Source organism: Notolepis coatsorum (assembly GCF_963971535.1).
Source record: "Notolepis coatsorum genome assembly, chromosome: 5".
Lineage (NCBI taxonomy): Eukaryota > Metazoa > Chordata > Actinopteri > Aulopiformes > Paralepididae > Notolepis > Notolepis coatsorum.
Genome location: NC_140169.1, coordinates 194,725,693 through 194,749,923, shown reverse-complemented (window position 1 = coordinate 194,749,923; position 24,231 = coordinate 194,725,693). Strand labels below are relative to the sequence as shown.

Sequence of the window (24,231 nt, the reverse complement as noted above, 5' to 3'; positions counted from 1 at the left end):
TGTTGTTTATTTGCTATATGATGGAGCGTTTTACTTGTCAGTAGGATGGATAGAACATACTTTTCATGCCAAAGGTTTTCTAATATTAGATTTTTAAAGATCATTCACTTCCTGGATTCACTCAATTGATTGATCCCAGATGTGACAGACTTGCCAATTTGACTTAATATACAGTACTCTGTAGATTGTAGGCTCAGCATATATACTGTCTGGGCTATTTATACAGTATGTAAATGCAATTCATATTCGGTATTAGAGAACGTCTTCACTTTTCTAATAAATGTTTTTTCTGCGGACACAAACATATTTCCTAGCCATATCAAGACAATAAAATATCCTTTCAGTTGGCTGTGTCACAGAGTCTGTGTTTCTTATTTTGAAGCTTGTCATCTGTGTCATCACGATGCATACTTATATTGAATACAGTCAAGATGCTCGGGAAATGGATAAATCCGCTCAAGGTGCTTGAAGGTATGGGATGGTCCTTTATTAAAGAATAAAGACCTTAAAGAAATGATGTTGTGTTTCAATTACACAATACACATCAGGCGTACTGTAACACTTTGAGAAAGAGAGCCTCCTTATGTTGTAAGATGGGCTGAACTCAGGAATCCAAAGCAAAGGAAAGAATAAACACAAAGAGGGCAAGTTCACTGGAAATATGTTTTATCTGAATGCCTCATATGATGGTACATTAAACCAACAGTCCAGCCATATCAAAAACAGACCCACAGATTCACCCAATTAAAGTTGTGTTTTTCTCTCGTTTTTGGCCAATAACCCGTCGGGCAGAGACTCCCAGACGGATCCAGTGGGGGTTCCCTCTGGGACGGGTCCACATTCTACAGGGTCTGTTAAAAAGCCTGAAATGTGCTCAGAGAGAAAGATCAATGACTAACAGTAAGGGATTATGGGATAGCGTCCAGTCAGCAAGCTGTCACTCAAAATGGCCTCAAAGCAGCACATTAGGCACGAGAACTCACTCAGCCCCGTCAGGGCACCTCGTAAAGTATCCCGGCTGTCAGGAGATCGTTTGGAGTCTCCGATTGTTCCAGTTTCATATTTTACAGTATGGCAGCTATACGCTCCCTATTAATCAGTCAATCGGATTGTTAGCATATTCTGGAGCTAATGGTAGATTCCAAAAGGAAAGCGTTGTTATTCACTGACCTTCTTTTTCACTTAAAGCCACAATGCAGATTTTTCTTTTTACCACATCAATGTGGGGTATGTTTACATAAATTCTTGAAGAGTTTGGATCTGTAGGCGGAAAATACCACTATTTGGAAACTTCTTACCTCGCTGTAAATCAGAATATATTTTTACAAACATTACAAACGTACATGTAAACAACCCTTTTTACAGCCACCAAATACAGTGACGGTATTAATAACTCAGTGTTAGTCCTCGCGTCAACAGCTCAATCAATCAACCAGAGAATGAAAACATGTCTCCGTTGTTATTTCTTGTTTCTCTCTGTTGGTGGGGCTCCCCCTGTGTTTACTGTACCGACCGGGGGCTTTTACAGTAAAACAGACCTGTTGCACATTATGTCAGAATCAACTTCATATGTAAACCGGTACAGTGTCTACAAATTTTAACAGGCCCCCCCCGAGGTAAATTTGCGTAGAGAGTGGAGGAGCTGATTTTAAATGCTGCTGGAACCGCAGAGCAAGGGGGAGGATATCAGACAAATAACGTGAATAATTATTGGAAATAATGTCCAGATAGATGGGAGTCGTGCCAAATTATGAAATCATGCGCTCCTCTCCGGTGCATCACCCTCCTCATTATTTGAAGTCATGCTTTGGGGGAAACAGGTGTTTTCAATACGGCGCCTCTGTCTCCACGGCCCTGGACCGCCCCCCCCCCCCACGTTCTGATGATGGTTCAGATATGATATTTCATGGCTGGAACCGTATACGCATGATAGGAAGTGATTGGGGGAGAGCTGTTCACTTCAGAAGACATCCGTGTAATGGATGCTGATTGGCCCCCTAAATCACAGGGGTGGGTGCGGTAGCAACAAGGGGGCGCCTGCGCCAAAAAAAAGCCTAAAGTATAAGAATGATCATGAATATTTTTACCCCTCTCTCTCTTCCCAGCGCTCACATGATTACAGGGGATTTTTATGTCTCTTTAAACAGGTGGCATATTTATGTGTATCACCACACAACAACAGTGCAGTGGAGTACACAAGCACATGGGCTTAATTCATGATTCCCGTTGCATGGTAAACAGAACCAGAAGGGAAAAAAACATGTCTCTCTCTCTCCCTCGAGTTTCCTTTATGATAGATGTGTTGCGTCATTGTTTGAAACAAATGCCTATGATGTGGAGGAAAGCAGATGTGTGTGTGTATGTGTGTGTGTGTGTGTGTGTGTGTGTGTGTGTGTGTGTGTGTGTGTGTGTGTGTGTGTGTGTGTGTGTGTGTGTCTGTGTGTGTGTCTGTGTGTGTGTGTCTGTGTGTGTGAGCGAGAGCATTCTTACACATGGTAATAATGGCGGCATTCCAGGACATCAGTGCTCAGAGAGACACCATGAGTTGACTGACAAATGAACTCCGATGTCTTGATTACATGTCCACCGGTAGGACTGGCGCTCCGAGTCCGCTTTTCTCTGAAGCACCGGGGCGTCTTCGCCCCCCGACAAACACTAAGGAGCGATTGAGATGAGATGAGGAGACAGACACTAAGACACTTTCAGGGAAAACAGCCCCCAAATATGAACTGAATGAAAAACGAAATACATTCACGCCGTACGGATAGAGAAGAAAACAAAATTCCAAACCAATGCAAATGAATTAAAACGTTTATTGAGCTTTTGTGTGCTTGGCACCTGTATTTACAGTTTCTTTCTGTTTTTAAAAGGCCTTCCAAAAGGATAATTTTGTTTTCTTTTTTTCCCACACGTTTTCATAATAGCTTGGCCTGTAAAATTGTATTATTGCTTGGCACTTAAATACACGTATCTACAACACACCAAAACATATTTTAATTACTCTGTTTCCTATTGCTTATTTAGAACATTTCACACAACAACTTTAAAGCTTATGGTTTTTCGCTTGCATTCGCCATTTTTTATATATGCTTAAAAAGGTAATCCACTCCAAAATAGTGAAGCCATTCCAGTCTATGAGGAAACGGGTTTGATAAGATAGCGTGGTGATTTTCTGAACAGGCCACTTCTCATGTATGTCCACTGAGAGATGTCGAGGTGTGGGGGCAAGACTGGGACCCCCCCCCCCTCAGGTAAAATAATAGACCGTCACCTTGACCTTCAAGTCTTCTACTCAGTCTGTCCACGTGCAGGTGCTCACACTCTCTGTGGTAAGTCCAAACACACAACGTCCGGATTAATTTGCACCCTCTCCTTATGAGTGTCTGTGAGTCATTCTGTAAATCTTGTCCAGTTGTCCCTTATTGCTCCAATGAAAACGTCCGTATTGAACTGTGTGAGCATCGTCCAAAACCCCTGGACGTTTCGACAATAACATGGCAGTGTTCCACAAGTGCCTTCTCCTCCGGGTCACGAGAGAAGATTTCTTTGTAACTTCACCTCATGTACTGCGTTCAACTGAATCCCCCCAAAAACAAGGATGAGTCCCTTCTAGAGGCTGTCGTTACTATTGCACCATTACAGATTCATGGGTTCACGCCTGAGAATCCCTTCAGAACCAGAGCAGAACGGGCTCTTCCTTCATCTTTAACCCTTCGCCTTCCTTTTGTTTTGGGATTTTGCTCTTAAAAGTCACGCGAGAATCAGGATCGTTGGCCCAAATCATCCTCTTTACAAAAAAACACAAATTCCTTAATGCATGACACTTAAATAATAGTTCTACTCCCTTTAATTTCTCTTTAAGCCGTGGAGTGAATTCACAAAACAAACACATTGAGATGAGGTCCTTTTTTGAAAGGTTCACTTTGTATCTCGGGATACTTAACGTTAAAATGCCGTGTCAACACCAATACCATAACGTAACACCATCTTTGTCTTTAACCCATGTCACAGATTACAGAATCACTTTTGAAGAGACTGAGATATTTTTTTAACAACAGAGGACAATGAGCGAGTGTCTTATGTTTGGCGTCAGAAGCGGGATCCCTCCGTCCCGGTTCACACCATGTGCATCGACATCTGAGAGGAGGAGCCATACTGGCGGCCGTCACAGGAGCCGGGACCCTGCTGCCGGCGGAGGGGTTGCTGATCATGTGCATGCCATCCATACCCCCGTTGGACAGGTACTGGCGCTCTGCGAAGGCCCCGGCGGTGGAGGAGCAGAGCAGGCCTCCCTGGGGTTTCTCCGGGCTGGCGGCCAGGCGGGGGGAGGTGGGGAAGTTGTATCCATACAGGTTGTAGGGGTTGTGCAGGGAGAAGGCGTTGTAGGAGCCCTGCTGCACGTGGTGGTGGCTCCCGCTGAACATGTGGGCGGAGGAAGGGGAGGAGCCGGACGAGGACGAGGAGCCCGAGGAGGAGCTAGCTCCGGCCTGCATCACGTACTGTAGCTGGGAGGCTGGAAAAGAGCCCAGCTGACCGCCGTAGGCGTCCATCTTGCCGCCGGCGCCACCGCCACCACCGCCACCCGACAACGAGGCATGGGCGCCGCCCTGCATGCCGGCGGCGATCAAGGAGGAAGTCCTCTGGGGCAGGAAGGATTCAGAGGGCTGGCCAGAGGCCACGCCGCCCCCCGCCGCCTGGAGCCGTCCGTAAGAGCTGTCGGCCAGACCCCCGTAGCCCTGCAGGGCGGCCATGTTGCTGCGTGCGCACGCCGGGTACTCGGACAGGCCCAGGTTGCACAGCTGGCTCTCCCTGCAGCCCACGTTGAAGCTGTTGGGGGCCAGGTGGAAGGTGGGAGGGGAGCAGGAAGGAGAGAGGAGGTGCGCTGCTCCAGAGGGGGATGGGGTCCCTGTGCTGGAGGTGGTGGGAGAGGTACCAGTGCTTCCTCCTAGAAACAGATAAACAAAGACAGTGAGGATGTAAATAACACAGCAGGGAGGTGAGACAGTGGGGATGTAAATAACACAGCAGGGGTGAGACAGTGAGGATGTAAATAACACAGCAGGGGGTGAGACAGTGGGGATGTAAATAACACAGCAGGGGGTGAGACAGTGGGGATGTAAATAACACAGCAGGAGGTGAGACAGTGAGGATGTAAATAACACAGCAGGAGGTGAGACAGTGAGGATGTAAAACACAGCAGGGGGGTGAGACAGTGATGATGTAAATAACACAGCAGGGGGGTGAGACAGTGAGGATGTAAAAACACAGCAGGGGGGTGAGACAGTGGGGATGTAAATAACACAGCAGGGGGTGAGACAGTGAGGATGTAAATAACACAGCAGGGGGTGAGACAGTGAGGATGTAAATAACACAGCAGGGGGTGAGACAGTGAGGATGTAAATAACACAGCAGGGGGTGAGACAGTGAGGATGTAAATAACACAGCAGGGGGTGAGACAGTGAGGATGTAAATAACACAGCAGGGGGTGAGACAGTGAGGATGTAAATAACACAGCAGGAGGTGAGACAGTGAGGATGTAAATAACACAGCAGGGGGGTGAGACAGTGAGGATGTAAATAACACAGCAGGGGGTTAAAAGTGAGGATGTAAATAACACAGCAGGGGTGAGACAGTGGGGATGTAAATAACACAGCAGGGGGGTGAGACAGTGAGGATGTAAATAACACAGCAGGGGGTGAGACAGTGAGGATGTAAATAACACAGCAGGGGGTGAGACAGTGAGGATGTAAATAACACAGCAGGGGGTGAGACAGTGAGGATGTAAATAACACAGCAGGGGTGAGACAGTGAGGATGTAAATAACACAGCAGGGGGTGAGACAGTGAGGATGTAAATAACACAGCAGGGGGTGAGACAGTGAGGATGTAAATAACACAGCAGGGGGGTGAGACAGTGAGGATGTAAATAACACAGCAGGGGGGTGAGACAGTGAGGATGTAAAAACACAGCAGGGGGGTGAGACAGTGGGGATGTGATAATGAGTGAAATGACAAATGTCAGAAATCATGCAAGGACACTTTCTTCAGCCTTGTTTAAGTTACTGATATGACTTCCCCATAATATATTAAAGGAGAATACCACTGGATTTCAGATCGTCCTATGTGCTAGAATAGTTCAGCCTGTATTACTGAACCTCACTACCACATCAGGTAGCCAGAAGACACAGGAGGGATTGTCCCTCAGCCTCACCCTTACTAGTTTTGGGTGTGTAACTAGTTACTTTATACAACTATACTGATAGCACAACTATAATATAAAGCCTGGTTGGATGTTCAAAACTAAATGCTCACATTCAGTCAGTAACTGAACATGTATCATCAATAGAGCAGTTCTAGGGTGTACAGTACAACACATTAGAATATCTGTTGTCCAATTTCTGGTTTTGAGAGACATTGCATCCCAAAATTAGATGTAGGCCAACCTTTGCATATAAAATGGTTACACTTTTCAACATTCAAATCGCCCCGATTTGGAAATAATTAGCAATGAAAATGAGGTAACGACGTCTCACTGAAAATGGATATAAAACTTTTTTCAAATGGTGATTGGATTGTCATGGAGCGTAGGAGTAACATACATTAATTCTTAAACTGAATGGCATTCCCCTTTAAGAGCCCTGACAGTAATACACACTTACCTATTCAGCTGCATATATCAAAACTAATTGCAGCAGTGCATTATCTGCGCCTTAAATATCTCCAGCCATGTCACAAAATACCATTTGCCTGTGTGTGTGGAGATAAATGTGGCTTTAGTTTTACCCGTGTCTGGTCAACAGAGCCGGCCCTTTTTCCTCAATAAAAACCGATGCAATCATAATTTAGAAATGTATAGATGTAGCTGAAGGAGGACATAAAAAAGGCCCTTGTTGGCACGGATTGTGTACAATAAATCAAGCTTTTTGGGATCGAAGGATAGCTGTGGGATATCAATCACATATTTCTTTATTAATGAGAATTTGGCTTGAGTTCATCTTGCTGTTGGATAAATTTGGTTTTTGAAACCAGAATAAGGGGGGGGGGGGGGGGGGGCTGGACTGCATAACTAAATAATGCAGGACCCTCTTTGGCTGGGGTTCTGATTTTGCACCATATGCCTTCGATAATATCACTGCTGTGTTCTGCTCAGCACTGTTCTGTTCAAGGGGGTTCTGCTGGCCAGGAAAGAGAGAGAGAGAGAGAGAGGAGAGAGAGAGAGATGAGAGAGATGAGAGACGAGAGAGAGAGAGAGAGAGAGGAGGAGAGAGAGAGATGAGAGAGAGGGGGGAGAGAGAGAGGAGGGGGAGAGAGGAAAGAGAGAAGAGAGAGAGAGAGAGAGAGAGAGAGAGAGAGAGAGAGAGAGAGAGAAGAGAGAGAGAGAGAGAGAGAGAGAGAGAGAGAGAGAGAGAGAGAGAGAGAGGGAGAGTCAAAGAAGGCGATAGCATGGTGATGTCATGTTTTCCTCTAGTCTCTGGCTGGAGGGGTTAGAGGAGGCTCAGCGCCGCACGGCCGTGGGGGAAATCGCTGATTACTCTCGCTCCACACACATACACATACACTTGCACCTGTGCACACGCACGTGCACACACACACACACACACACACACACACACACACACACATGCGTACACACACACACACGCACACACACACACGCGTTTTGCGGTTTTAAGGGGGTGGGTAAAGTCTGAATGCCACACCAAGATCTCTGGCATGTCATTGACTGCTACCGTCGCTGTGGGGGCAGGTGATTGGCCAGACACTGAAGCGGAGGAGATAAAGGGAGGTCCACAGGAAGGCCCAGAGGCCCTGAGCTTAAGTTCAGTTCAGTTAAATGGTACTTTATTAATCCCTTTGGGGAAATTCATCTGCATGGATTGTATAAAATGGGACTACATTTATATAGCGCTTTTATCCAAAGTACTTTTGTGAGGCAACAGTGCTAACCACTGCGCCACTGTGCCAGTCGTGCCACAGTTCACATAAATGGTAAAATGGTAAAAATAAATGGTGCATTTATATAACAGCTTTTATCCAAAGTGATTTACAATTGTGTTCCTCACATTCACCCATCAACTCACTCACTCATCACTCACACATTCACACACCGATGGCAGAGGCAACCATGCAAGGTGCCAACCTGCTCATCGGGAGCAGTAAGGGGTTAAGTGTCTTGCTCAGGGACACTTTGAGACGCTGCTCAGGAGGGGCGTGAATCTAACCGGGAACCATCTGATTACCAGATGACCGATCTACCTCCTGAGCCACTGTCACTCGTGTCGTTCACATGCAGAGGGAAGCTTTGACTCTTGAATAGCGTAATGGCTGGATTCTACATTACTCAACAGTTTATAGTCAACAAACAAATGTGTTGTATATCTTTACTTTGTCTTGCAAAGTGCTGATGTATGTTAGAACAGGGGTTCTCAACCTTTCTGCTGCCAAGGCACCCCTGTGTTCAATAAAATATTCCAGGGCACCCCTACATACGATAAAGACTTTTTCGGTCCTGTCTTTTTTGCTACAATGATGACAAAAGTGCTTGCTTTCAAAATAATGTTTATTTAAGAAACCGGGAAACACATTTGTGTGTATATGCAGGCTATATAATGCATTATTTCAGGTCTAAATGGCTTAGTACTGTTGACATTACACTGCTTGTAGTAGTAAATCAAATAGCATATTTCTTTAAATAAAATTACAGACAATTATCACTAAAGTGCTATCTGTTGCAGCTGCACTGTTCTCCATAAAAATAGCATATTTGGATAAGTTTGACCATTTCTCAAAAACAGAAAATCATGTATTTTTTTTAAATACAGAAAAGGATCACCAAGTTACCATTTCTCAAAAAATATAAATAAATACAGAAAATAAGCACTCGTTCACTCAGTGGACATGTCTAGCTCAATGCGAGGTCTGCTGCTGCTGACTAATAATACGGTCAATACGTGGGGAGATCTTTGACAAGGCAACACGCATGTCATCCTCAAGGCTCAACTTTGCCCTACATTTTGTTTTCAGAGCTGTCATGGATGAAAAGCCAGCTTCACACAGATATGTGATGCTGAATGGTATCAACACCTTAACTGCTGCATCATGAGATACTTTATACTCAGCACCACACTCTGAAACGAGCTCTCCAGGTGGTATCAGATGAGATTTCAATGAGTTCTTCCAAGAGTTTGGATGGAGATGTGTCAGGAATCTTTGTCTCAATGTTGTCTGTAAAGGTTTTTTTATCCAGAGTAACTTGGTGATCCTTCTGTGTTTTATTAAATAATGATTTTCAGATTTTGAGAAATGGTCAAACTTATCCAAATATGGTATTTTCATGGAAAACAGTGCAGCTGCAACAGATAGCACTTTAGTGATAATTTTATGTAATCCAAAGGCACCCCTGGCAGCTCTCTGCGGCACCGTAGGGTGCCGCGGCACCCCTGTTGAGAACCGCTGTGTTAGAACACTAGACAGCAGTCTGTCAGTATGTTGCTAGGCTACTGATAACTGTTAGAACACTAGACAGCAGTCTGTCAGTATGTTGCTAGGCTACTGATAACTGTTAGAACACTAGACAGCAGTCTGTCAGTATGTTGCTAGGCTACTGATAACTGTTAGAACACTAGACAGCAGTCTGTCAGTATGTTGCTAGGCTACTGATAACTGTTAGAACACTAGACAGCAGTCTGTCAGTATGTTGCTAGGCTACTGATAACTGTTAGAACACTAGACAGCAGTCTGTCAGTATGTTGCTAGGCTAGTCATAACTGTTAGAACACTTCTCAAGTTTCTTCAGATGATGAAAAAAGACATGGTTCAAATGTATATGAATGGAATGGATGACGATAGTAAAACTAAATTTAGCGTCATCTACCTGCCAACGTTTTTACCGGACCAATCCTACCCATGCCCTACTCTCACTTGGCACGGAGCAAGTGTTCAGAGTAAAATGCAGATCGGCGTCACATTAAATGCAGGTCGATGTCAACGCCAAGCAGCGTTTTGTGTGACACCAAGTGAGCGGACGTCCACGCGGTTAGAAAATTGGAGCTTTTGGAGTCCGCTTTGAGTCCACTTTGAGTCCGCGCGGACCTCCGTGTACGTTCCGCTCGACTATGGGAGGGCCTTTAGTCTGCATTTTTATCAATCTGCTCTGGACAACAATGGACCACTAGAAGCTCCAATGGTGAGTAGAGCTACTGTGTTTGGTATCTATCACTGCTGTCAGGTGAAACCACAATGTTGGTAGCATTAGCTTGTTAATCGTCATGATATACATTTACATTTAGTATGTAAATGTAAATGATATCATTGAATCTAAAGTTTATCCTGGTTCTCAGGGGGGTGTCTGATATGATGTTGTTGCTGTTTTTGAACGTAATAGAACATAATTTGGGTAATAGAAAGGTACAGTAGTTAATGAAGATAAAAGTGCTGCGTGAGTAAGTGAGTGAGTGAGTGAGTGAGTGAGTGAGTGAGTGAGTGAGTGAGTGAGTGAGTGAGTGAGTGAGTGAGTGAGTGAGTGAGTGAGTGAGTGAGTGAGTGAGTGAGTGAGTGAGTGAGTGAGTGAGTGAGTGAGTGAGTGAGTGAGTGAGCGAGCGAGCGAGTGAGTGAGTGAGCTTGGAGCCCTCCTGCGGCAGAGGGAGGGTAGACAGCCCTACTTGGAACGTGGCTTCCGTTTAGCCATTGCTCCTGTTAATGTATTTCATTTCTCATCCTTGATAGTTAACATCGCTCTAACCAGTATTTGCGCAAAAGACAAGTCCATGATAACAGCCTGTATGCTAAATGGGACAGTTAGGCTATCGTTTTACGTTTAGGATGGTAATTTACCTATTTATTAAGAAAAACATGTATAAATTATGAAACAGAGAACCACCATAATAACACAGCTGGAAGCTGAATTACTTTCAGCATAGATGTATTATATAATTCAGATGAGTTAATTTAGAGGAAGATAGAAAGCAGGGTTTGCATAACGTATGTTTTTGTTGTGGTGGTGGTTTGCTTCGAGCATTTGTCTACTTAATAGCGTCAACTTTTGTAAATGAGGTGGTAGCTATCTATTTGTCAATGTTAGCCTAGTTAGACTATAAAGGTTCTGCAATAATATGAATGAGACTGACCTATTCATTTATGTTTTAGACTATTAGTAGAATAATATTAATGCATAATGTTTTTGTTTTATTTGTATTTCTCACATGTGAAACAATAAAATGGCATCAACAATTTGTTTGTGCATCCATGGCGCGTACCGGCCACCTCTGGACAGACCTGGGCCACCCTCTGGCCACCTCTGGGCAGACCTGGGCCACCCTCTGGCCACCTCTGGACAGACCTGGGCCACCCTCTGGCCACCTCTGGACAGACCTGGGCCACCCTCTGGCCACCTCTGGACAGACCTGGGCCACCCTCTGGCCACCTCTGGACAGACCTGGGCCACCCTCTGGCCACCTCTGGACAGACCTGGGCCACCCTCTGGCCACCTCTGGACAGACCTGGGCCACCCTCTGGCCACCTCTGGACAGACCTGGGCCACCCTCTGGCCACCCTACTTTAAAAAATATCCTAGAACCGCCACTGCACACACACACATGAACGGACACCAAAAAGCACGCTCTACACACGTACACACATACCAGTGCACAATGCACACACAGGTGAATACACACATGCACACACATAAACATAAGCGCAATGGATAGTTTTCCAGAACCAGAGTCCTGTTTGGGGCGCCTGGGGTTCACTGGCGGCGTGAGGGCTTTAATTAAAGCGTAATGGCTTTGGAGGAGGTTAGTGATAACAAACAGATGTGGTCCTCTGTTCAGACACAGAGCTCCACGTCATGCTGACCCCCAGAGGTACGAGGTAGGGTGAGGAAACCGCCGCCTTGTCCCCGCGCCGGGGGAGAGAGACAAGCAGACGGCCCGACTGACGCCTGACTTGTGTCACATCGCCGTCCAAAAGCCGCAGGGTTGTTTAATAATGATTTTCTTTACAAGGGCTCTGCGATAAGTGAAAAGTTGAGCAGATACAGTGCAGACCTCAAGGCCTCTGCCAGAGAGGCAGTGGATGGCCTGGCTCAAACCAAGGACACGGCTGATATTTGATACACGGTGAGATATGAGGAAAGTATGCGGCGATACAGTTCAGACGAGGTCGTCTCGTGTCTCGTGTCTCGTCTCGTGTACCGTGGTGATGATACACCAAGGCAACGCTCTGGACAGCAGGCGACCAAGTGTGACGCAGGTTGAAAAGTTTATTCAAATGTTTTATGACGACGAGGTGTTCCTTTGTTATTAAAGAGTCCATATTATGTTTAATAGACTGAGGCTATTGGCTGTCACAGTTGCCCTGTGGGTATCAGTTGTCTTAACAGCAAGTACACACAGTGAGCACCTCGGTTGATGAGGCCTTGTCATCTGACGCGTGTGTTTGTAGTGTTCTCGTTCAGCTACAAAGTTTTAACCAACAGGGTTTATTTCTGCAGTTTATCAAATAAAAGTCGCTGGGGAAGCCTTTACCGGCTGTTATCAACTTCTCTTCCATTTTGGCGAGAGTGAGCTACGTTTGGTCAATGCAGGGGGAACATTCACTAGTGGAACTGTAGTCACTTCAGTCGGGGAACGTGGGCAAAGGGAAGGAAAAAGCGGTGGCACAGGACTCTGATGTTGATGGGCGATGACAAATCACTGTCATCGTGGGAACATTTGAAAATGGCTTCAACTAAGGAATTGCCATGTAATCAATGTGAGTTTGTTGAGGCAATTTATGAGTGTCAAGTGTCTCATTCAACATACCTTGCTGCTTCTGCATGTTTGTGAAGTCCTCAAATGTGAGTGTCCTCACTGGAGGTCTCCAGAAGGCATAGGTCTCCATGATCGCCTCCAAACCAGTCCTGAATATGAGAGAGAGAGAGAGAGAGAGAGAGAGAGAGAGAGAGAGAGAGAGAGAGAGATATTACATATAATATCTTTATTATGTATCTTTATTTAAATTTTTTACGCAATTATCTGGTTTATTTTTGGAGTTAGTCTTTTCTACATAGTATATATTACAAAGTTGCAATGTGACACAGCTCTGTTCACACATGTCTTTATTCTAGTATGCCTATATTTTAATTGTACATAGTTTCGATAAGTGCTTACGGTTTTGATTGTTTTGATTGTTTTAATACTGGCTGTGGCTATTTAAACCTATTGCCAGAGAGAGAGGGCTACTCTCCCATAACCAGAAGAGAAATAAGAATCAAACTTGTGACGTCATCAAGTATAAAGTCTGAAGCTGCTCCATTAACAACGAATGAGTTTTTGATTTTGTGGACCCACAGAATGTTTGTTTTAGTTTTTATATCCTAATGATCTTTATTCTATAGTAGTGTACTCAGTTCTGAAACAGAACACGTACGTATGAACTCAGAATATTCCCCTGGCTGCTCTTAGTGTCATTATGGTCTCATTCCCGAAAAAGATATATTCTGGAAGACTTATCTTGGAACCACTGAGACATAATCAATGACAAGTTCACTCTGAGTCCTGAACGTGCTGGTAATATGTCTTAAGTGGCTGAAAAGGTCGCACAAATTATATGATCTGATATCTGCTTGGAGAATGGCATTCTGTCTTAAACTCGAAAGCGCGTTCCCGTTCACTTCATTTGCATACAAAACAACGCCTCCAGAGCTCCTTATAAGGCAACTAGTGACGCAGCTGTGTGCAAATGGAATGGCGGAAGTGCTTTGCGAGTCTTGCAAGCCGCGTGATTACGAAACCTAGTGTCAGTCAGTGCCAATCAGAGAGCGTCTCCGAGAAATGCTGCTAGGTTTCGTAATCACGCTTGTGCGCCATCAAAACTAGATTAGATTAATGTATTGGCATCATATACAGCTCGCGGTACACCTGCCGCAGCGCGCGCACACACACATGCGCGCAGTACTGTATATGAATGAATGAATGAAATATAATATATATAGCCTACGGCGGGCGTAATGAATGAACGCAGTATGGCTTATTATTCCATAATTAAGCCTATAGGCTACTGTTCATTCGTAGGCGCACACAAGACTTGTTATGGAATATTAATGCAGTCTATTTCCACCGATTAGCTTTAGTTCTTATTTATTTATCCACTGTCATTTCAGTGTTGGTGTATAGGCTATATAGTGTATTTCAATATACGTTTAATTGATTAATGATATATTCGAAGGAATGCAGGTTTATAGCTATATCAACCCCCTCCAATGTACAGTAAATGACAAAGTATGGTTTTGTCAATATTCCAATGTACAGTTTTGCTTGTACAGTGTAAGTCTATCCCACACCCACCCCTCCTACCCAACCTCCTCCAACAGTTTCTACGTCAAATGTACTCTCTTTTCTAGACTCTTTTCGTATCACAAACAGTACTGTATTTGCAAATCTGGTATGTCATAAATGTATAGATGTAGTGTCCTGTGTGTCATATGTTATGATGAATTGAAAATGGGGGACCCTGATGTAAACAAGACGAAATTCTTTCTCTGGTCTGCATCCCCTTATGTAATTGAGCTGTACTGTACTGTACCCATTCTGCAATCTGTTAATAAAGTTTTCAATCAATCAATCAATAAATCAATCAAACAAAGGTCTGTCCCATTGTATACCAATCAATGGGATACATTGCATGTTGACCTGCATTCTTTCAAATGTATATAATTAATCATTAAAACAGATGTGTAACAAATAAGAAATACAAATTCCACAGAAGGCATTAAATAATTATTATTTTCAATCATTTCACAATAATTGCATAATTGTGTTTGAATATCTGAGTAATTAAAGTAATTATACATTTGTCCAAAATAGCTGGTTCAGATATGGTTAAGCAGCTGCCCTGTGATCAGATGAATCCATATTATTTATTTTTCTGACATCAAATGCGTAATTTCTTATCGTACAAATATTGTCATATTTATTTTAATTATGATTAAGTAATTAATTCCAAGGAGGCCTGTAGCGTTGATGTGAAGGAATCACTATGAGAACACAGTCTGTCAAGTTATAATGAAATTTTAAATTAGTCAATCAATCATGAGATTTGATCGTGGCTGAGAGCAGATTTAAGAGTGCTCCTCAGCACTCTTAAATCTGCTCTCAGCCACGATCAAATCTGATCTCAGGAAAATTTGGGGACTCCCACTCCCAGCCCTAATATGTCTTAAATGGGCCGAAATCTGGCTAAGACGAAATTTTTTGTCGTAACTTTGTTGGTCTCTTACGACAAGAAATTTGCTCTCAGGGCCATTTGAGACATCTTAGGGCCGGTTGTGGAATTCCCCAACGGGCCCTAAGCTTGGATTTAGGAGTGCTGAGGAGCACACTTAACTTGACAGACTGGTGTGCTCCGTGAGGAATCATAGTGATTCTTTCACGTCAACCCTACAGGCCTCCTTGGAATTAATGAATTAATCATAATTTAAATAAATATGACAATATTTGTACGATAAAAAATTACGCATTTGATGTCGGAAAAATAAATAATATGGATTCATCTGATCACAGGGCAGCTGGATTAACCACATCTGAACCAGCTATTTTGGACAAATGTATAATTACTTAATTACTTCAAACACAATTATGCAATTATTGTGAAATGATTGAAAATAATTATTATTTAATGCCTTCTGTGGCATTTGTATTTCTTATTTGTTACATATCTGTTTTATTGATTAATTATACATTTGAAAGAATGCAGGTTATAGCCAACATGCAATATATCCCATTGATTGGTACAATGGGACAGACATTTGTTTTATATAGCTATAACCTGCATTCTTTCAAATATATCATTAATCAATAAAAACAGATATTGAGATACACTATGTAGCCTACTACAACAACACTGCAAATGCCAGTGGATAAATAAATAAGAACTAAAGCTAATCGTGTGGAAATATACTGCATTAATATTCCATAAGTCTTGTTGTGTGTGCCACAAGTATAGCCTACATGTCTAATGAATGAACAGTGGGCTTATATTATTCTAATTACTTGTTTCATTAGGATTTAGTAGATACTATATATGCTCTGCCCTATACATACAGTAAGTACAGTACACATAAGGCCGCCAGAGTCGGGCGTACTATCAGCGGACTGCATGGTGGACTGTACTACGGGCAGCGCAGTATCTGTGCTCTCCTAATAAAACAAGTCATTAGAATAATATAAGCCTATACTGCGTTCATTCATTACGCACATAGACTAAACAGTACTGCGTGCACGTGTGTGTGTGTGTGTGTGTGTGTGTGTGTGTGTGTGTGTGCGTGCGCTGCGGCAGGTGCACCACAAGCTGTATTATATATATATGATGATGACAATACATTAATCATTCTAATCTCATTTTGATCGGTCGCAAAGCGCTTCCGCATATCGGCCGTCATTTTCACACGGCTGCATCATCAGTTGCATTCTAATGAGCTGGATAGGTGTGTCTAACTATTGACTTTTTGCGATTTCATTTGCACACGGCACAGAGCCTGTCTTTATAAGGAGCGTCGGAGGCATTGTTTGTATGCAAATGACCTAGACGGGGACGCGCGCTCATGTTTCTGAATGGTGACATTCCTCATCGCCGGCATCCCAGCTGTGATCGTTTGAGCCACTTAAGACATCTTCCCCACGCGTTGGGGAATCAGAGTGAACTTGTCGTCGATTCTGTCTCAGTCGGTTCCAAGATGGTTGCCCTAAGAGAAGTCTTTGGAAGATGTTGGAGAATGAGACCCAATGTCTATGGAGCAGCTTCAGACTTTATACTTGATGACATTTGAGATTTAGCACTCTTAGTTTTTGGATTTGGGAGTTGCTCATTTTCACTAATATTTCACCTGTTTAGAGGTGAGTTGACCAACAACCTCAAGTACACCGAAGTGGTGATGTTTTTTCCTGTTTTTTCCTGTTTTTTCCTGTTTGTTCCCCTTTAAAATGAATAAGGCATTAGAGTGCATCTATCTAGCCATACATACTAGATGTTATTTTTGTTTTATTTGTGCTTCTAGTATAACAACAATTTTATGTTTATATATTTTATATCTACATTTATTATTTCTATATTGTGGTAATTTTGACTTAAGAATGGACTCTTGGTATCAAAGTACTTCCTGGGTCAAATTCGACCTTATAGCAACTCTCAACACACCTGTGGATGATGTCACTTCCTGCTTTGCTTGGTATATAAACATTATTGTCGGTGAGAACATTTGCTAGCCATCAACACTGAGGAAGGAACATAAATTGTTCCGAAACATGTTTGTTTCAGGCTGCCATTAAATAATCTAAATCTGTAAGTGCTGGTCCAAGCGTATTGCTTTCTTTTTCTAATATACTCCACGGGATTTCAGCACCCAGTGTTATATTTTGTGAGCGCAGTCTATCTTGACTTATCGATTTAAAGCTGCCTATAGGCATCTTAGAGACACGCAGCTCCAGGCTTTTTATAGCGCATCCAGTGCCCAAGAGGACTTCAGCAACCCACACTGCTACAAGATATGGAGAGGAGGGGCTATGCTTACACCAAAGGTGAAAGTGACAGAATATGTCGTTTGTTCCCCTCGCCGGAGATCTCGGCACCTCCCGTCAAAGGAAGGGAAGCATTAGCCCAGTTTCTCACTCGGCTGAGACAGAGAGAGACCCGTACCCTACTCCACGGAGAGACGCTGACCAAGTACTGGCAGGATGCCATCATCCCGAGAAGTTTGAGAGTGACCAAGGAACCTACTCTGGGACGAGATTCACCGGAATTTTGTGATAAATGGTGTGCCATCCTGGATAAATGCTCCTTAGACCTTCTACTTCTGATTATTGACAATGAAGGCTCTAAATTAGCCACGGTTAAAGCTGAACTGACCTCGTTAGAGGAAGAAATGAAGAACATTTTAACTCCTGATCAGCTGACCGAAATGCTAGAGTCTGTGAATCAGAAACTAGAAAAATACAAACTTGACATCGTGCTACATAAGAGAGCGAAGAGACGCAGAGACGAGCAGGATTACGCGGCTCACATGGTCTACCCATGGCTGCACCAACCACAAGCCCGGAGCCGTAGGCAGAACTGGCAGCCCAGAGATCGACAGAGGCACTCGGACTCTTCTTCCACAGCTGTCAGCTCAGACGAGACGCCCTCTCAAGAAAGGTATTCCCTCCGCAGCCAATCGATTTTTCAGGACGCGCGGGACGGCCCTCTCCCACCCCGACCGCCGCGAGAGGCCACCAGAAGACGCGGAGGAGCCAGAGAAAGAGGCCAACGGTTTCGGAGATGAGCACCACGTCCACATCCAACCTAGTGAATATTTCGAACGCACAATTGAGCGACTTGCATCATACAGTACTGTCGAAAGGGTTATCATTTGTCCCGGCACGGAGGGTGGACTCTTTTACTACCAAGGTAGAGCTTTTTAAGTTTTTTCGCAATATTAAGTTGAAAGCCTTTTATGCCAGAGGGATAGTTAACAGAACCCAATATGTTACTAACATAAATGTGCCTGAAAATGTGGTTGTGGATGCAGAAACAGAGCCTGATACCCACTCTTTGCCTACTAGTAAAGTATTTAAGCCACGTAGCTTGTTTGTACCCCATCTTAACCCACCTTCAGTGGATACTTTTTGTAGACTGGTACAGAATGAGGTCATGAATTTATGTGATACCAGCCACAAGGCCCAGCTTTACCCCAATTTACTGGAATCAGAGTCGAGAGCGCTCAAGGAACTCATGGAAAAAGACGATTTAATTTTTAGAAAAGCTGACAAAGGTGCAGGAATTGTTCTCCAAAATAAGAGTACGTACGTGACTGAGATTATGAGACAATTGAACGACATTGAGGTGTATACCCAGTTAAATTCAGATCCAGTGTTCCGATTTTCTACGGAAATTAAAACAGTCCTAAAAAGCCTCAGATTAGCTGAAGTAATCACTGAAAATGAATTTAAATTTATGTTTGTAGAGCACCCAATTACGCCTATCATTTACACCTTACCCAAGATCCACAAGGATCTAGTTAACCCTCCAGGTCGACCGATAGTCTCCGGCATAGGCTCTGCCACAGAGAAAATTTCGCAATATATAGACGCACATATTAAGGATCTGGACTCTTCACAACGCGGGTATTTAAAAGACACTACTTCCTTCCTGAGTGGGCTTCTGGCCTGTAATATTAGTCCCACAGACTTTCTTGTTACCATGGATGTAGTCAGCCTGTACCCTAGCATTCCACATGCTGATGCGTTAGACGCACTGAGTTTTTATTTAAACTCGAGAGCAGAATCACTCCCCTCCACAGACGCGCTAGTTAGACTAGCCGATCTAGTGCTTACGAGGAATTACTTTAGATTTCAAGATACATATTATTTGCAGAACAGAGGACTCAGCATGGGCTCGCCAGCCGCAGTGAACCTAGCTAATCTTTTTATGTCCAAATTTGAACTAGAACATGTTTTTAAAAATAACCCGTTTGAGAAACACGTCAAATCCTACATGCGCTATATAGATTACCTATTTTTTATTTGGTCAGGTACATCGTCTGAGCTTCTTGACTTCCTTGAATATCTCAACTCTTGTAGATTAACGATAAAATTTACTTTGAAGTTCGATTTGCAATCGCTACCCTTTTTGGACGTCTTAATCAACAAAGCCCCAAGTGGGACTTCATTACATACAGAGGTCTTCAAAAAAGAGACAGACAGAAATTCGTTTCTCCATTTTTCTAGCTACCATACCCCGGCTTTAAAAAATAGTCTACCTTTCAGCCAAATACTCCGTTACAAGAGAATCTGCGACACGGAGGTCAGATTCAAGGCCCAAGCCGAAACCTTACGGGAGAATTTTCACGACAGAGGATACAGTGATATTTTAACATCTAAGGCCCTGCACAAAACTCAGCAGATTGACAGATCCTCGTTACTGGCCCCTAAGAAGAATAAGGTACACTCTGATAAAGTAGCCTTTGTGTCTACTTACAGCCTGATTACGAGAGACATACGTACCATTGTTAATAAATACTGGCATATTTTACAGTCTGATCCTCTAATCGGAATGGCGTTTCAACATTCGCCCAATTACTACTACAAAAGACAAGCGAATCTCTCAAATCTGCTTGTGAAAACGGATTTTCCCATAATAAAACCGATTCACTTTATGTCTAACATCCCAGATGGGAATTTTCCCTGTCAATCTTGTGTACATTGCCATGGGATGATCAAAGACAAAAGTTATACACACCCAAAAACGGGCAAACAGATACCGGTTAAAGGACGTATTACCTGCAATTCCTCCAACATAGTATACCTGCTGAAATGTCCTTGTGATTTTTCATATGTAGGCAAAACAACGAGACCATTCAAATTAAGAATCAGTGAACATAAGTGTTCAATCAGAAATTCAGACGTCAAATCTGCGGTAGCTAGACACTTCATGACTTGCAAGCATGCTGTCAAATATCTCCGTTATATGGGTCTAGAGTTAGTTCATAGGCCCGCCAGGGGAGGTGACAGGCATAAGCTACTATTGCAAAGGGAGTGTTATTATATTCACCTCTTTAACTGTATAGAACCAAGAAGGATGAATGAAGAGAACGTTTTGACCTGCTTCCTTTAAATACCTTTCCCATTAAGGCCGATTATTAGTTAATGTTTTAGTATCTTTAGAATGATGTATGGAGGGTGAGCCTGGTTCAGTAAATATGAGTAAGATCCATTTAGCCCAACAAATAAGGGCATCTGGTTATTTAAGCAACAAGTATCTAAGTATACAAGGGAGTATTAATGATTAGACTATAGATCTATTTTAAAGAGCCATTCGTAAGACTAATAACCTTAGACACACCGAACAGGTGTAGTTTTTTCCTCTTTATTCATGAGGCTCAAAAAAAGAGTTTGACTTTACCCCAAAGGGCGGACTTATTTACCCAAGGGTTTCTTGTTTAATAATTTTTTTTTTTATATTTTATATTTACACGAAGGAAAAAAAGTGTTTACCCGTTTTTATTTTAGGACCTTCCCCATTTTGAATATTTCAAGTCCAAATACAATTTTCTGATGTAATGATGCAAGGCTGTCAACAGAGGCACTCAAGGGAAATTTTTTAATTTAGTAAGTCAGTAAATATCTATTTTTAGCCCATAAAAAATAGGGGTAAGAGATATGCAATTTAGTTTCGGGTATACTTATGTAATAAGTTTGAATGTACTTTGTATATATTTAATTTGGTTGGACATTCACACAGAGATATTCTCAAACAGACGTCTCAGGTATATTTAAAGGTCTGTTTAGAGGTGAGTTGACCAACAACCTGTTTAGAGGTGAGTTGACCAACAACCTCAAGTACACCGAAGTGGTGATGTTTTTTCCTGTTTTTTCCTGTTTTTTCCTGTTTGTTCCCCTTTAAAATGAATAAGGCATTAGAGTGCATCTATCTAGCCATACATACTAGATGTTATTTTTGTTTTATTTGTGCTTCTAGTATAACAACAATTTTATGTTTATATATTTTATATCTACATTTATTATTTCTATATTGTGGTAATTTTGACTTAACAATGGACTCTTGGTATCAAAGTACTTCCTGGGTCAAATTCGACCTTATAACTCTCAACACACCTGTGGATGATGTCACTTCCTGCTTTGCTTGGTATATAAACATTATTGTCGGTGAGAACATTTGCTAGCCATCAACACTGAGGAAGGAACATAAATTGTTCCGAAACATGTTTGTTTCAGGCTGCCATTAAATAATCAAAATCTGTGAGTGCTGGTCCAAGCGTATTGCTTTCTTTTACTAATATGTGTGTACCATCTTAGACCAGAGGAATAATGATAATAATAATAATGATAATAATGTTATTTTATTTACAAACTTTATTTGTATAGCACCTTTCATACAAGAATTGCAGCCCAAAGTGCTTCACATCAGTGATGTAGACACAAAACAGCAGTGATGTAGACACAAAATAGACATATGCATACAATTAGCATAACATTTGCGTAATTATAGACAGGCATAAAATGAGCAGAGAATTTATATAAAAACCTCTCGGAAAATGTGTACGAGATTTCTGTCTTTAAAATCTATGACAAATAATTAAAACAAATATTTTAAAAGATTGAAAGATTTAAAAGATCATTCAAATCTCAATAAAGTGTTTTAGTCTTCTGAAACCACGACAGGCTACCTGTACCTGTAATTTCTCTAAAACAGTAGCAACAACAACATGCAGCTAGGCACCGTAGATAGCACAACACATTATAACCATCTCCACTGTACAGATATATATGAAGACGCATCTGATTATAATGTGAGCTTCCTATTTTGGAACAGGACATGTATCATGGTTTATTTTAAATTATAGCCTGTAGTCAACATCATACCAGACAATGTTTAAATAGGGCCTGGGTTTAAAAATAAATAAAAGAGAGAACCCTTCTTTAAGAGGAAGACAGCGAGAAGAGGAAGGTGTCAGAATGTGTGGAAGAGTGTGTGTGTGTGTGTGTGTGTGTGTGTGTGTGTGTGTGTGTGTGTGTGTGTGTGTGTGTGTGTGTGTGTGTGTGTGTGTGTGTGTGTGTGTGTGTGTGTGTGTGTGTGTGTGTGTGCGTGCGTGCGTGCGTGCGTGCGTGCGTGCGTGCGTGCGTGCGTGTGTGTGTGTGTGTGTTCCATGTGTACTATACAAATTATTGTGTACTATACAAGATATGAATGAGAGGACGGAAGAGGAAAGTGGGAGAGAAAGTGAGAGAGAGAGAGGGAGAGAGAGTGACAGAGAGTTAGAGAGAGAGGGAGTTAGAGAGAGAGAGAAAGAGAGAGAGTCAAATAGAGAGGGGGAGAGTTAGAGAGAGAGAAGGAGAGTTAAAGAGAGAGTTAGAGAAGAGAGAGAGAGAGAGAGAGAGAGAGAGAGAGAGAGAGAGAGAGAGAGAGAGAGAGAGAGAGAGAGAGAGAGAGAGAGAGAGAGAGAGAGAGAGAGAGAGAGAGAGAGAGAGAGAGAGAGAGAGAGAGAGAGAGAGAGAGAGAGAGAAAGTGTGAGAGAGAGAGTTAGAGAGAGAGAGAGAGAGAGAGAGAGAGAGAGAGAGAGAGAGAGAGAGAGAGAGAGAGAGAGAGAGAGAGTTAGAGGTAGAGGTAGAGGAGAGAGAGAGAGAGAGATTGAGAGACGGGGGAGCGGGGGGGGGTAGGTGCGGTACTGGACTCGGAGGAAACTGAGCCATTAAAAAGGAGCAAGTTTTTACTTTGCACATAAATCTGGGTGACGTTTCATCTTGAATCTGTACACGTTTCTCCTTCCTGTGTGATTTACTCCCCGGCGCACTGCTGGTCCCAAGGAAACGAGCGGCCGCACCGCTCTGCGTGTTATTTCAGGACCGCCTCCGCCAGCCGTACCTGCTCGTTAGCGCGCCATGCTAATCACACCGGCCCTCGCCATCACTGCGTTCATTCATACTGCTGCATAAACCCAACAAATGAGCTATGCCCTCGCTTACCCCATAAAGCCGCGTCACCGGACAAAATCAAATTGACGACACAAATCGTAACTTAATGATCGGGGCGAGTTCTATATTAAGATTTAATGTCATAAAGGAAAACGACTCTTAATCAGTGAATTAGCTGCGGGGGAAACTGCCCTTTTTATTTATGTTGTACCTTTATTGTAATGTGATATTATTCTGTCATATTTAATATAAATAAATATATTTAAATATAAAAGGTGAATACAAATTATCTCACATCGGGAACACACGCTAAACAAGACAGATGTAGACAGATTTCTCTCCCTCTATAAAAATCGTACTTCTAGCATAATCTTTTTATCTGTAGTTTTCTCCAATGAAATCCTTAATGCCAGTTCATAAATCAAGCAGTCTATTGTTTGAAAAATGAAAAAATATGTCTTGAATATCTGTGCCGATAATGTGACCAGATGAGGGGGCTGCTTTCATGTGCTGAGGGTCTGGTTCAGTGTTTCCCTCTTTATTATGATAATTCAGGGAGAGACAGACAGAGAGAGAGAGAGAGAGAGAGAGAGAGAGAGAGAGAGAGAGAGAGAGAGAGAGAGAAGAGAGAGAGAGAGAGAGAGAGAGAGAGAGAGAGAGAGAGAGAGAGAGAGAGAGAGAGAGAGAGAGAGAGAGAGAGAGAGAGAGAGAGAGAGAGAGAGAGAGAGGAGAGAGAGAAGAGAGAGAGAGAGGAGAGAGAGATGAGAGAGGAGGAGAGGGAGAGAGAGAGG

At 42.8% G+C, this 24,231-nt stretch overlaps 1 protein-coding gene across 1 annotated transcript in view; it reads right to left on the bottom strand.

Annotated features, from left to right (window-relative positions):
- Nucleotides 1-4,116: 4,116 nt before the first annotated feature.
- Nucleotides 4,117-24,231, bottom strand: part of tbx15 (T-box transcription factor 15) — a gene marked incomplete at both ends in the record, with an annotated part of 42,532 nt that continues 22,417 nt past the window's right edge. Inside the window, 3 exon segments of the mRNA XM_084314406.1 lie at nucleotides 4,117-4,196; nucleotides 4,199-4,945; nucleotides 12,800-12,897. Of these exon segments, the coding sequence (XP_084170532.1) occupies nucleotides 4,117-4,196; nucleotides 4,199-4,945; nucleotides 12,800-12,897 (925 nt within the window).